This window comes from Empidonax traillii, unplaced genomic scaffold (assembly GCF_003031625.1).
Source record: "Empidonax traillii isolate 1590-97213 ecotype Southwest subspecies unplaced genomic scaffold, ASM303162v1 scaffold530:size435587, whole genome shotgun sequence".
Taxonomy (NCBI): Eukaryota; Metazoa; Chordata; class Aves; order Passeriformes; family Tyrannidae; genus Empidonax; species Empidonax traillii.
Window position 1 is genome coordinate 249,445 of NW_020955723.1, and position 14,997 is coordinate 264,441.

Genomic DNA, 14,997 nt, shown 5'->3' on the forward strand with positions numbered 1-14,997 from the left:
TTTGATGTATATACTGTTCCATAAAACTTCTCTCTCAGGTCTGTTTAATCTTTTCTTCTTTTTTTAATCACTGCTCTGAAAGTCCAAAGGTTTTGATGAAAAAAAAAAAAGCATAAATATCAAATACAATGCTTTACCTCACCTGAAAATTTAGTTTTGTGTATCTCTAAGAAAGTCCCCTTCTTTTCATCAGTTCCCAAATATATAATTTGCCAGCATGTAAAAGTTTTTTCTCTTGGTGTGTGTGGATTGTCTCACTGGATTTTATCATATATTACCCATTATAATGGAAACAAAGTAGTTCTTTCTAAAACATTATGAGGTCCATTCCTTACCCAGTGGATGAACAGAACACTTGGTTTAGATCCTGTCATTGAATGCTAATGGGTTTTCCACAAGTCACAAGTCCACAAGGGTTTCTTTTGCAAATGGTTAAGAAGTTATAACCCAGCAACATGCATGAAAATCTCCTCCCAAAAGTCCAACATTCTCAGCAAAAGCATTTCTCCTGGTTTTCTGAACTGTATAAGCAAAAATAAAAAGAAAGTAGAGAAAAGTCTATCAGTAATGCTTATGGAGTTCCCATCCAAGGGTGCAGAATCCTGGCTAAATCCAGAAGAAAGCTGAACAGACTGCAGGTGATCCACTCTTTTGTCTCTACCAAGGGACATTCCTATCAATTAAAATCACTATGGGGACATGAAGTAGAGGAAGGTAGACAGTTTCAAAACCAAAATGTAAAAATTGCATTTTTAATTTAAGTGTGTGTAAGTATTTTTTATTATACACTAGAAAAGCACAAAACAATTCCACAGGGAAATAGCATGTTGTTTGGAAAATTCTTAACTAACGTCCAGTATCTAACTGTTATAATGTAATGCTAAGGGTGGTCCTAAATTTCAAAACCAACTGCTAATTTCGCATCCTCATTTGGAAATCAATATTCATTAATTTACAGACAACCAGATGCAAAACACTCAGTTCTTTCTAAGAGGAAAAATAAATGGAAAAAATTGTCTTTAATTGTTTTTTTTCCCCACCTCACAATCCTGAAATTAAAGAAATACACAACAACCAAGCAATTGGAACTAGTGGCTTCTTCTGGAATAAGATTTTATTTTAGCAGGTGATAGATGAACTACGTGATCTGATCTTCACATCGAGTCTAGGCAGAGTCAGTGCCTGATGATTACACGGGTAAGTTTTCCATCTAGTTGATCATCATCATTTTCACTAAGTATTTGTGTTTTCTGTGCTTGTTGATAAATGCCAAAACATACTAAACAAGTCAACACGCACTGAACTGTAGAAACACCTTACTCAGAGATGAAGTAGTATTTTTTTTTTTCTTCTACTGTGGAACAACCATAACTTTCAACGCAACAGACATGAGTTATGAAAGTCTAACTTGAGAATGGAAAGGCACGGTCTTTGCCTTCAAAATGACTGTTAGATTTATATAGCAAAGACTCTCAATACATATTTTATAGGAGCTGTATGGTAAACTGAGTGGGCATGTGTGCACAGTGGTGCATTTACACACCCCTGTACCCCCAAACATGCAACTCCTTTGTCATTATTAATGCTGTTTTTTCAGCAAATTATTCAAACAGTTGCTGGACTAAGTTCGCCAGTTTGAAAAATAGATTATGTCATCTGGAAATGTAATGCAAATTTTACATCCCTGCTGAAGAGCCTGCCAAGCCTGGGCACCGTCACGTGTAGAAGCACTCCATCAGCACCACGAAGCAGACCTAAAAATGTACAGCAGGTTTCTTTTGCTCAACCGACCTGACAGCAGTAGCTACTGCAGCACTGCGCTGAAGGTGCTTCATTAACTCCACTTGGGATGTGTGGGGCCAGTTGTGGCTGATCAGAGAGAGAACCAGCACCTGGGACAGCAGGTCCTACCAGATGCAACAGTTAAGATTGCAAAAGAAGTTTTGGCTGCGGTTCAAGTTACACTGCTATTTACTGAGCAAAGAAACGCTGTACACAGGGTTATTTGGCCTATGGAGTGTGCACACAGTTTGGCTGGAAGGAAAACACATCCACTGCATTTTAGTGGTAAGGGCCGTATTGTTCAGTTCACAAAGGAAAAAAAAATTACAAAGAGGGAATAAAATGATTGTATGTATTTGAAAAACAAACCAGTCCTGCTGTCCTCACATAGCAAAGTTTTGCAAAGACATGCAAATACAAGAGCAAAGTTTCCCTATGACTTCACATAACACTACAAAAATTTTAAGCCTTCCTGCCACTATACAGTAAAGGCAGAATCACCTGGGAATTTGTTGCCTAATGCTCAAAATTGTTTTCCCCAGAACATAAGCATAAATGAAAGCTCAAACCACCTATTCCCCCCAACACCTTTAAAAGTCAAAATATTGAACTAATTAATACCAAAAAATCTGGTGCAAGAAGGTGTCTTTTTGTGCTCAGAGTGCCCACATACACATGCGTGTGCCCCTGCCAAAACTGCCAAGCAATCATGACAACTTGTGAGTCAGCATTAAGGACTCATTGTGAAACGGGAGAACTAGCAAAAGAAAGCTGCTTGAGTGGGAAACTGATTGGAGGGGGTTGGGGGAAAGGAAATAAAGCACCAAACTGTACCACAGAAACTGAAGACAAAATATTTTCTGCTTACCACCACATCTAGAGAAGAAAAAAAAGAGTATTTTGAACACTCGATAGATTAATGTCAGTTGTTATGATTACAGCCTGCTTAACAAATTTATACAATACTACCAGTCATATTTTATGCAGCTAAAATAAATACCAGTGGAACAGGTATTGTGTCCTCTAATTAGAATACTGTTCACTGCAGAACTGAACTATGAACCACTGGGGGAAGGAAAAAAAAAAAAAAAAGACAAAATCAAACTAATGCTGATTTACCTTGTTCTATGAAAGAAACGTCTTAAATATTTAACATAAAAACAGAATTTCTCTTTTTGAGAACCAGCGTGTAACAGAAGGAAATGGGATGAACTCTGACATTAATGGCTAAATGAACACTTCCACAAACATACACTTGTCTATCCATTACAAGGCCAAAGAACACTATGAGGTCAAGACAAACTTTAGAAAACACAACAAAAAGCAAATCAACATTCTGCCATTAAAGAAATGCAAAGTCCTTTTGTGGAGATGAAGGATGAAGCTTGCACTAACATCTGGAAGAGAGAAATTCTTCCTTTACCCTTCACACAACAGGCTACTAATAAAATCTATTAAACAGCCACTGCACCAGGTAGAACACTAAGACACCATGGACAACTTGAATGCAACAGAGCAACTATGGAAACAACTGGCAGGGACAAAGAATCCACCAGTTTTCCACACTGCCATTTCAGAACACCACTGTCACAGTACCTTAAATGCCTACTACAGCCATCAAAAGCAAAGAATAATCAATATTTTGCTCTGAAAAAACTCAACTTTGTTTTCAGGAAAAAAATATGCAATATATTCAGTATCAAAAACAAAGACATTGGAAGTTTTTTAACCAAGCATATCAACTAAGACAAAAGAGACTTGAATTCATTCCACTGTTCATATTTCAAGAACGCTACTTATAATGTGGTCTTCTTTAAGAAATACTAAATATTAGTCATGCACATGCACAACATTAGCCATGTAGTAAAAAAAAAACAAAAACAAAAAACAAACTGTAAAAACTACATTATTTTTAATTGTGCATTCTGGCATTATTTCCTTTGAAAAACTTTTTTTTTTTTTTTTTTTTACAATAAAGCACTCAAGCCAAAAGAGATTTAGTAGTTCTCAATTAAATTTTTTCAAAAGATTAATTTGTTGTGGAGTTTTTTAGAGTGTTCCTTTAGACATATCCTTCAAGACTCCAGGAACCACCACCTTTTTTAGACTGCATTTTCAGTGATGTGATAGAGTTGATGGGAAAACATCAAAAAGTCTGAAAAGGGCCAACAAGGAAGGGGGCTGCTGAAGTGCCATACAGGTACAAGGAACGACAGAAGATATGGAAGGAATTGAAAAATCGCCGAATGGAAACTCCTCAAAGTTTACTCCTGTTTGTGTTAAAAAAGAGAAAGCCACATTGCTCAAAGCAAAATTAAAAATTCAGGCTACTTATGTACCTATAAAACTTCCATTTCCAGTTTAGAAATGAGGAGCATTTGAAAAATCAAGCCATTAATACTCTCCACTTATTTTTTGTGCTATCAGAAGCAGCACAGACACACTACACTTGCTTCTGGAAGATGTTCTTTCTGAGTTCAGAAATAGAGCATTTGAAAGAAACCTTTTATCTTGAGACAGCTTCCAGAACCTGGAAAACATGTACATGGAAAGGATATAACTGCAAACTTACTGCTCTGAATGAACACATGTTTATTATTTAAAAGATAAAATTAAATTAAAATAAATAAATAAATAATATCTCATTTGTCCTGGACAGTTCATCTTCTACAAGCAATCCATGAAAATTAATCCCTTGGACAACCACATTCCTCTGCTGGCTAATAAGGTAAAATATGAAGAGAAAACTGCTTTTAAAAATAATAGGAAGCCAGTTTCTTTAGACTGTATGGCATGGGTGCAGGGGTGTAATACCTTCACACATCATAGTGTGCATGATACACAAAAGCTGCACTTAGCACAGAGAACCTTCACCTGTTTTCACAGGTGCCCAAGCAAAGCCAAGTCACTTGAAGGCAGCAAAACAAGGTTCAAAGGCAGGAAAAGACAGCGAAGCCAGAGAAGCCAGGAAAGATCTGAGGAATTTCAGAGGGGCTGAAGCAGCTTCTCCTCATTCCAACTCATCTTTATCAGGATACTCCCCTCTCCCCAGATTTGCTCTCGTGTGGAGTTCTCACATAGCCTCCCCACTTCTCAGTTCCCAGAGGCAACTGCAGGGAGGTTTCCATCTCCATCTTCTCCCACAGCAGCACCCACCACCAAATGTGGTGCAATGTAACAGAGCTGAGCAGACACCAGAAATTCCACTTTCCCTCCTCCCCTTCCACCTTGTCACCCAAGACAACATGCTGCAATCACTTCTGCCAGGCCAGTTTAGGTATCTATACCAGCAGAAATGCTTTCTGGGTTTTTTGGATTTTTTTTAAGCCAGATTGAAACACAAGCACATTTCCCAAATATTATAGATTTTACATTCAAGTTATCTGCATTCAAAGGGTAGAAAAAAAAGTCACAGGCTCACCAGTGACCCAGTTTGGGAGATGAGCTTTACCATGAGAAAAGGCACCATTCTGATTACAGTGTCTTTTACCTGGTGCTATCTAATCAGGAACCACCTTGTTATTTCATGTGTTGAGATAGTTCAAGCTCAGCCACCAGAAACTCCTTGGAGAAAGAAAGACATTGAAGAAGAAACTCAAGACCCTAGAAAAAAAAGTTTTTTCTGTTCCAGTGCTGGAGTGAAATCTTTTTTTTCAAATAGTAGCCATGCAGATTACAGCACATCTAAGCAATTAACACAACCAGCTTTATGAAGCAAATAAACTCCCATCCAGGCAACAACAAAAGTTCATCTTCACATAAAGATCAGCTAGTCTTGACCAATTACTTCAATTCACTCATGGCAAAAAAGCCCTTATTCAGTAAAACATTCATTAACTTACTTTCTCCAATTTCTCTCTCCCTACCTCTGCTGCTCCTCCCCTATTACACAATGTAGACAATACTCACCTTGCCTTCAAAGCAGAACAGTGAAGTACAGATCATCCACCACATGCAGTTCTTCTCTGTCCCTTTTCACTGTGTGCCCTGACATAGCAGAAGGCCCTCCTTGTAAACATGACAGGTAATGTACAATACATTATGCAAAGTAAAAACCTAAGCAGATAGCCAACTTCATGAGAAAACTATCTGATCTCTCACTGGGGAAAAAAAAAAAGTTTCTTCAAAGATAAAAATTAACATTTTGGTTAACATCATCAGAGGTTGTAAACAAGTAAAAAAAAAAATCAAGAAAAGCAAATGTCTTTAAACTGCAGTTTTCATATAATCCACAACCTAACATCAATAAGAAAAGCATATGAAATTTGATCATTTCTACCTGAAGTCAATATGTGCTACATTTTGACTTATCAGGCACATTGTACAGTCAAAGCAACTAACTCGTCTTTTCTCTGCTATAGGTGTGCAACCTGCTATGTATTGAAGTGTTAAACAGAGAGCCCTCGTCTTCCGTCATTTAGGACAACATTCCCGAGCACGTGGTGTTATTCTTGGAGTGTCCTGTACAGGGGCAGGAGTTGGACTCAATGATACTGATGCATCCCTTCCAACTCAGCATATTCTGTGATTCTTGAGTGGGTAAGGCTTTAAAGATAGTGCTATAGTAACCTTCAATTTTTATTTATTTTTCTTTTCTTTTTGTGGCATAAAGGTCTAACACTTGTGATAGCCTCACCTAGAGCAAGCCAAAGTCAGCGTCATCATTCAGATATTCAGCTAAATATGAAGCATCCTGCCTCTAATGAACTGCTTAAATACAGACCACTTCCAGATTTCTTCTCCAGTTCTCTATTACTCTATTTCAGTCCAGCACAGAGCACAAAATGAAATACACACAGCTCGGCCTGGTAACACATGCCTGGCTTGTTCTACATGGCTGGTGCAACTGCTAGTACTGCTGGTAGCATTTACTACCATAGAATAATGGGTATTTTGCTTTCCAAACATATGACTACTGCCAAATCCAGAGTCATATAATCACAAATTCAAGATTAAAAACAAACAGTGAAACTGCAAAATCTATAAGCAAGGTAAGCAAAACCCTACAGGCTGCATAATGCTGGAAAATACTTTATACAAATATGGGACCACTTACACAAGAAGGGTTGACAGTTCATCTGAACAATAAAGAACAAATCATACAAAACCCTTAATGAAAACCTTCATCCTAAACAGGGTACAATCTGTCCTAAAAAATTTTACAAATATTGATTTTAGGTTTTCTTCTTAAACAAGATTAGTTTCAACAATTATATTTTCTCTCTCGCACTTCCCAAAAACAAACAAAAAATGGCATATGGAAATAAACTCTAAAGAACAGAAGGAACACTTCTTGGTCTTTTTGATTGTTAATCTAAATGACTAAGTAGTTTTCATCAATCCACATATACTTTTTTCATAATTATCTATAAATTCAAAAAGGTCATAATACCTTAAAATATCTCAAATCTCTTTCCTTTGGAGTTTCAAAACTTTCAGACAAAATCCAAAAATAAACTCTATCAGGAGCCAGATTATAAAAAGATTCATTCTCAGCACTTGACTTTAGCACACAAATATTCCTCCTTTGCCTTCACCACCTTCTTTCTATTCCCTATATATAAACCTATTTTTTACCAACAGTTCTCAAAATCTTGCAAGATATCCACCTGTTCTCTAAAATCTTATCTCTCCAAATTCCCAGAGTACCTGACAATTGCCCTAATTATTTTGATTATTTATAATAATTCAAAATGTTGGTTACTAAAACTAATGAAAATTAATTTCTCAGTTTAAAGTCAATAATGAACCTATTAAAGGGAGTTTCTATAGACTCCACACTGAAGTAATACTGGTAGAAACTTCTGCAGCCAGGTCCTGTTTTAGGTCAGTCTATTTAGCTTTTGAGTCCTGGACTCCTTCACATTTCCAGCTCCAAAGTACTTTCATGTGTTTGGATTTGAAGCAGTGTTGATATTACTAGGATTTCAATTATTTACTGAAATTTATACTACTGACACTTATTTGCTTGACTTCCAGTCAATGGAATAATTATCAGAAACTGAGTCTCACTGGGTCTTTTGAAAAAGTCTTCAAACATACCTTCAACAAATGCGCAACCTTTTCAGTTCACAGATTTCTTGAAGGTACCTCACAAACCCAGTCACATTACTTATGATTATGAAAAGCAGGTGTAAGTACAATTTGGTATTATCAGAAGTCAATTCCTATTCAAGGCATGTCCCTACAATATTTAAACACTGATACTTTACAGCACCAAAAGTTTCCATAATGTGGTAGATCCCAATACTTTATGTGCACACAGTCATGCAAATGATTAATTCATGTACCTGGACAGTCTTCTTGGATTTAACAGAGCTACTTTTGCATGACACAGTAGGACTGGAATCCAAAATTATTTTTCCCTTTCTCATGTTTCATTGTTTGCATTGTCTTCAGCACTTAAAGATCCTTCCCAGATGATGGTTCATTTTATAGGAGATGGGACCTGCCACATGACTATACTCAATTCTTCATCACATTAGTCAGAACCTGAGTTGGGATACACTGACATAACTGTTTGAAAATGATGTCAAGAGCAGTCAAATATCCCTTCTCTGCCACATAACAAACAGAGCTAAGAGCATGAATTATCCAGTCATTATTTCAAGTCATGCTTTGTATTTTTTATTAACAATTTGATACACTTCTATAATGGCTAGAGTGTTGCAAAATATGGAAACATACTCTCATTTTGTATTACTGTTATAGCTAAAGATTTTTTTTTTTCAGTTTAACTAAAAAATCCCACATGAGTCTGTTGGACTGAGAAGATAAGCAAGGTTTCTCAAAACCCAAGCCACAGCACGAACAACCAAACCACCTCCCCAAAAAGAAACTAAATAAAAAACTATAAAACACCTCAGGTTCTTCCTAGTATCAGTGAATGTAGTGGAAAGGAAAAAACCCAACCTTTTCCATCTTCTCAAAACATATGAAAATGGTAACAGACTGACTTAAACATGTATACACACAAAAACACTGGTGAAAGTTGCAATTATAAAAGAAACTATGCCAAGATTCTTGATTCTACCCTGTCAACTAATGATTTGAACCACAGACTGAAGTTCTCAAAAAAAAAAAAAAAAAAAATCAAAAAACAAAGGAAATGGAAGAGCAATCTTCCTAGAAATAAAAATATTACATGGAACTTTGGACATGCTTTGATTGTTCTTAAATCACAGTAATTTTCAAAGTTCTCATTTCATTTTATTAGTAACTAGTAGAAGAGGGGAAAGAAAAGCATTACTTGTGGAGTTTATTTTCCTATTTTTTGCTTTCTCAGATTTTCAAGAGACAAGGTTGCTTCCGGTTACATCTTTTTAGCACTGTATCACTAGGCAAACAGTATTTAGAGAACATACATATTTAGCAGAGTTGCATCATCATTCACTGGCCACTTGGCAAGTTTACAGCAGTTCATAACATAAGGAGTGGTTTTAATAAATCTCTAAACTGCTGAAGCCTTTAACAACATACAACACTACTAACATCACAAACATTAAAGCACGTCTTTATTATGTGTGTCAGCTAACAAAAACAAATAATAAAATATAAGGTAAAGCTTTTATATTAATGTGACTAGACAAATATGTCACTAAATGTAATGCAGTCCTCAAGAAAAAAAAAAAAGATGTAATGAATTAATGGTTATCTGAATTATCATCCAGTATAATAAAACCCTTTTTAGAATTAAATTAACTCCTTTGAGCATAAAAAGGATAATCATAGGCTTTCTTACTGACGGAGTCTTTTGTAAATACTGAAAATAACTTACAAGCTACAATATTGTCATTTCAAAGAGTACTCATAAAAATTGTTCCAAAAATCATATGCAAAACAGCATCAGTAAGTTGATCACACTCTCAATTGTCTCTCCATTAAGATGGGGTTTTTTAAACTTCACAGCAAAATGAAAAGCGGGCAAGGAAAATCACAGGTAAAGAAAGGTGCTATTCTGATAAAGAGAGAGAAGCATCCCAAAATATTCTTCAATTCCTAAAAAAAATTAAATAAACAAACAAACAAATAAACCAAAAAAAAGGAATAAAACCAATGCCAAACCAAACAAACAAAATAACATCACCAAACAACAGACTGGCTAATCTCAGAACCTTAAATCTAGAAAATATGTCTGCTTTGCTAAAAAAAAAAAAAAAAAAAAAAAAAAAAAAAAAAACAAAAAAAAAACACAAACAAAAAAACCACCTACAACAGGGCCCAGTACTCAGAATCTACAAGCACAGCTCACAGCTTCTGGTCTGTTCAATTTTAAGACAGGTCTAGGAGAGAACCTTTCACACCAGTTGGGCAGGACATCTACAGACAACATGTCAGTATGTTTCTTAAGAGAACAAAACTGAGCACAGGGCTGCACAAGCTAGAAAGTGAGAGACCAAATGTAAGACTCCATATCTTCCCTTTTATAAGCAGGAAAAACCTAAAAGCCCAAACATTTGTACAGGTATTAAGTCAGTCTACCTGACTAGAGATGCCCAGCTATGGAAAAATAAGCACAAAAGACGAGAATGCAAGATTTATCCATCCCAATGAGAAAGAACTGTGTAATAGGTTCCTCCTAAGTCAGAAATTTACCCTCAGGTTTAGCATAATCACAGGGAAAAGCCATATTTGAGTGTTCTCTGAAAAGAAGAGTTTCTCTGAAAAGAATACCAGTATTGCCACAGCTTACAGCCTGATGACCACTCAAGCAGACATTTTATTTTCTCCCAAGTCAAAGGTACAAACAGCAGCAGCACACAGGAGGTACGCACACCAACTCTGTAGGGTCACTATCCCCCTCTGTCACATTCAGATGATATCCAGACAGCCATCTTTCCTTATGAAAGTTTTACATCCTGCTGTGGGAGCTCTGAAAGAGAACTGACCTCTAGAGATATCACAAAAACAGTCATACCCAATAAAAAGATTTTCTAACTAAAAATATATTCTACGAATACAGGCTTAAACACACCTTATCTGTCCTCATTCTACAGTTTCCCCAAGCAGTTGCTAAAAGCAATACCAGGCAAGACAGACTTCTGACCCAAACTAATCTGGCAATTTTTATGTGCACTTTATCTATCCCACTAACCCTCCCTCCCAAGTTACAGACATTGCCACACCATACATGCTTATGCAGACCACACTATAGAAATATTCACTGGGCTTGTACAGCTCCACATCAGATACTGATCCATTAAACAAGGCTTATCAATCTCTACATTTGGAAATTCATTACAATAAAAGGTAAGGGAGGGGGGGTTGTGGTTTGGTTTTTTTTCTTCCAGAAAATGACACCATAAGATTTATACCAAAACATTTGTCTCAGACCATCACCAGACTGGTGAATTTCCAAAGGGGGGGATGGGAGAGAGGCTATGTCAGGGAAAGTGTGATCAGTATTTCTACACAGTATTTTTGTTTTCAATGTCAGATGGGCATCTCCAATCTTTCAAAATCAACAGAAACTTTATCATGAAACATCTGTTATTTTATGCATAGTATACAATGTGACAGACCTACAAAGGCAAGAGAAAGGACAGGATTACCAGAGATGACACTTGTCATAAAACCAGTTTGGCAGTCTCTTCCATTTCTGCACACAATCCTTTTCCAGATTATGCCCCTACTCCCCAGTTACCTAGCAAATACAGGCAACTGTTGAAGCAGTTGTAGAAGTGAGAGTCTCTAAAAGACCCTACACACAAAGGCATGACATAAAAAACACCTGGACAGATAACTAAAACATAATTTTTTTATGTATGCTATGTAAAATTTTAGATCCGGTAGCCACCTTCTAAGACTTTATACCCCATTTTAAGCTTATTCTAGATAAAATCTCTTATAGGTTATATGATAGTAACAAAACTTAAATTCTCACCAGATCTATTAAAATTATACTATGACTTTAGGAAGCATCCCTTGCAGTAGTCATTCATAACAGAGCTTACCTGTGCCGCCTGCAGAATCAAGGCTGCAGACTAAAACTGCAATAGTAGACTTGCAACTTAAAATGAGGAGATCTGAATGCACAATAAAATAAAATTTTAAAAAAAGACTGAATATTATAAAAAAGTTCAGCACCAGCCGTGTTCAAAACAACTTTCAGTAAGTAATCTGCCTGTAAGATCACACTCTCAATTAAATACTGTTTGCCATGCCATCTCACTCCTTTCTTTCAGAAAAGCCTTCCTTCTAACAGCAAACAAAGAACTGGTATTTTCGGGCAAACTAGTTTTCCAACCCAAATGCACAGAGGGATTAAAAATGGGGTTTACACTGGAACCTGTTTGCTTCATGAAGCTCTCATAAAATCGGAACAGATACCTGGCTGTTACCTAGGAAACAGCAAGTAAAGTCAAGTTCTGTGTAAACTATTAGGTCTTTCAACAACCAGAAAATTAGAAACAAAAAGAATAGTTCGGTGCAGAAATTATTTACTGCAATCTACAAGATAAACACAGTCCCTAAGTACTTAATATCTTTGAATCATGCTGAGCTAGATATGAGCTTTGAAACTTGCAATTTCATTTCAGAAGGAACTTCCAGCTTCGTCTGGAGAACTGCTATGGTCTGCCTTTACTTAGATAGAAATCTCAGTATTGGTAAGAGCTGGGTCTTCAAGTATGCAGAAAGCTACAGATTTCATACGCACCCACAAAGACCAAGCTTACCATATATCTATCTAAACACTGTCATGCACCTGACTTAACATTTTCTAGTGTCACATCCCTTTCTCTCCTTTTGATTCTAGCTCAAGAGTGACATGAAGACCTGAGAGCTTTTCTAAAACATTGTTTCCAAACAAATAGAGAAGGTCACGCCATTCAATTACCTGGAAATAAATATAATACTATATGACCCGTTCCTTATCTATGTGAGTATATTTTCCCTCTCCTCAAAGTTTCCACTGTAGTTACTGTTGCTGCAGCTGAAGCGGTATCAGCCAGTAATACGACCCAAAGAAAGCCGAGCGGGCTGCTAGTGTTGTTGCTGTCACATGGTATAAAATTGCTGTGAGCAGGATGAGACAATGATGTGCTTGAATGACAGCAGCTGTTCTGTGCTGGCATCGCCACAAGCAGAGCTGTAATCACAGCCAGGTGCAATGGTGGGAATTTTGGGGGATAAAGGCACCTGTGGCACTCCGTAACTTCCAGCCATGGAATACCTGTTTTTTTAAAGACCACCTATCATTTTGACAAGCTCCCTACCTGACTGTCACCAGAGCAAGTCACCTTTTGTGGCTTTGTTTCCTTAGCAAGGCCTTTTCCCCTTTTGTACAACATGAAATTTTAGCCTCATACGTGCTTCATAAACAGAAAAACATATGGTAACTATGGTGTAACCACTGGATCATAAGAATTTTAAACACTCTTAGTTACAGTGATCAAAGCTAAATCCTTTAGGGAGATTATCCACACCAGAACCCTGAAAAAACCCTGTGACTCGAGTACTTTCATACTGCATCTATGAGATGTGTTAACTGCGAAGAGCTACCTCCAGTTATGCTTAACAGTGGTGGGAACATTTTAACAGGGGCTGTTGTGCCTCTTGATCTATCTATGCAGCTCCGGGCCTGGTAACCGGCTGCGAACGCAACAGTCCACAGCGTGAGACCACAACTCCGAGGACAGTCAGGGGAAGGTTTATTCGGAAAAGAAAGAAATAGAGAAAAATAATACAAATCAACCACTCATTTAAACAACGAGAAGTACGTGCCTTACAGGCAAGTGAAAAGAGACGCCAAATCCACTCGCGCCCCTGCACCCATCGCCGCGTGAAACTGGCGACGATGTCACCACTTCTCCCAAAATACCGCTCCAGGGACCCGGCGTGCCCGCAGCGGCGCGTACCGCGAGAGGGGAGCAGAGGGGCAGGGCGAGCCCCCTCCCCAGCGGCACGGCACGGCACGGCAGGGCCAGGCGGTGCCCGCTCCACTGCCTCGGAACTTCGCCCCCCTCTCCGGCATACGAACGACACCCGCACCGCGACCGCGGAGGAGGCGCGACCAACCCCACCCCCCCAAACACCAACACACCCCTCAAACACCACCACTGCGCCCCGGTTCCGGCTCCTGCCGTCTCTTTGGCATTTTCAGAAGCGCTCTGGCCGCCCCTTCACGCCGTGGTCTCACGGCGGGCACCGCTCTCGCCCAACTGCGGTCGCAGCGCGGGACGCGTTCCTTGTCCCTTTAGGAGGGAGAAGGCGACGACCCATCCCGCGCGGCGACATCGGCGCGGCCCGGGCAGGTGCCGGGGGCAGCGAGCGCCCAGTGCCCCACCCCGACCCCGAGACCCTCGCCCCGCTACCAGGGAAGTTGGGAGCGGTGCGGGCGCTCCCCACGCCGGGCAGCCCCCCAGCCCTCCCCGCCCCCGCCGGGCAGGGGCAGCGCCCGCAACCGCGGGACGCCCGCGGAGCAGCAGCAGCGGCTGCAAACACCTACCCGGAGAGCTTCCCAATCTTCACAAAGCTAAACACATCCATCCATGCGGCCGGCCAGCTCTGCCCGTCACACTCACTCACTCCAGCAGCAGCGGCGGTGGCAGCAGCTCCATGTCGGGAGAAGGTTGCGTCCAGCGGCAGCAACAGCCCTTGCAAAAAAGCAGGAGCCGGCGGAGACAGCGGCTGCTACCCCCCTCCGGCGGGGAGCTGGGCGTGCAGCATTTCGCAGGACCGGCGCTCGCAGGATCTGCGCGCAGCCCTCCCTCTCCGCCCCCCCGGCCCCGCTCCCCGCCTGCCGAGCGCTCTCCCGGGGTAACTCCGGGATCGGAGCGGGCGCTGGAGCTGCCCGGCAGGAGCGCTGCCCGCAGCCCGGGCCGCGCACCGGGAGGCTGAGGAGGAGGCGGCAGCACTCCGCCGCCTCTTTGCAGCACCCTCGAAGGAGGGTGGCGGCGCGGGGTGCCGTGGAAGGCGGAGGGTGTATCGGGGGAGTTTCTCCCTTCGCCGGCGATGTCTCCCCTCCGGAGGGGGAGCGGAGGGAGCGGGCGGCGGCCCGAGCAGCGCCTCTCGCCGGCACCTGCCCGAGGCGGCCCTGCGGCCGAGCCCAAGGCTCCCACAAGGCCTCCCGGGGCCGCGGCGGCGGGGAAGGAGGGCGAGGGGTCGGGGAGTGAGGGGCACGCCTGGGCTCCTCGGGAGCAGGGACAGGCACGCTGAGAGAGGGGAGAAGGACAGCCCTGGTGAGTAAGAGTCGATTCCTCCCCAGTCGGGGAG

The 14,997-nt window shown here is 40.4% G+C and overlaps 1 protein-coding gene across 1 annotated transcript in view; it reads right to left on the reverse strand.

Annotated features, from left to right (window-relative positions):
• LOC114064244 (FERM and PDZ domain-containing protein 4-like) overlaps positions 1-14,440 on the reverse strand; it is a 255,103-nt gene extending 240,663 nt beyond the window's left edge. Inside the window, exon 1 of the mRNA XM_027897109.1 lies at positions 14,231-14,440. Within this exon, the coding sequence (XP_027752910.1) occupies positions 14,231-14,271 (41 nt within the window). The 5' untranslated portion in view covers positions 14,272-14,440. The remainder of the gene's footprint in view (positions 1-14,230) is intronic.
• Positions 14,441-14,997: the final 557 nt, after the last annotated feature.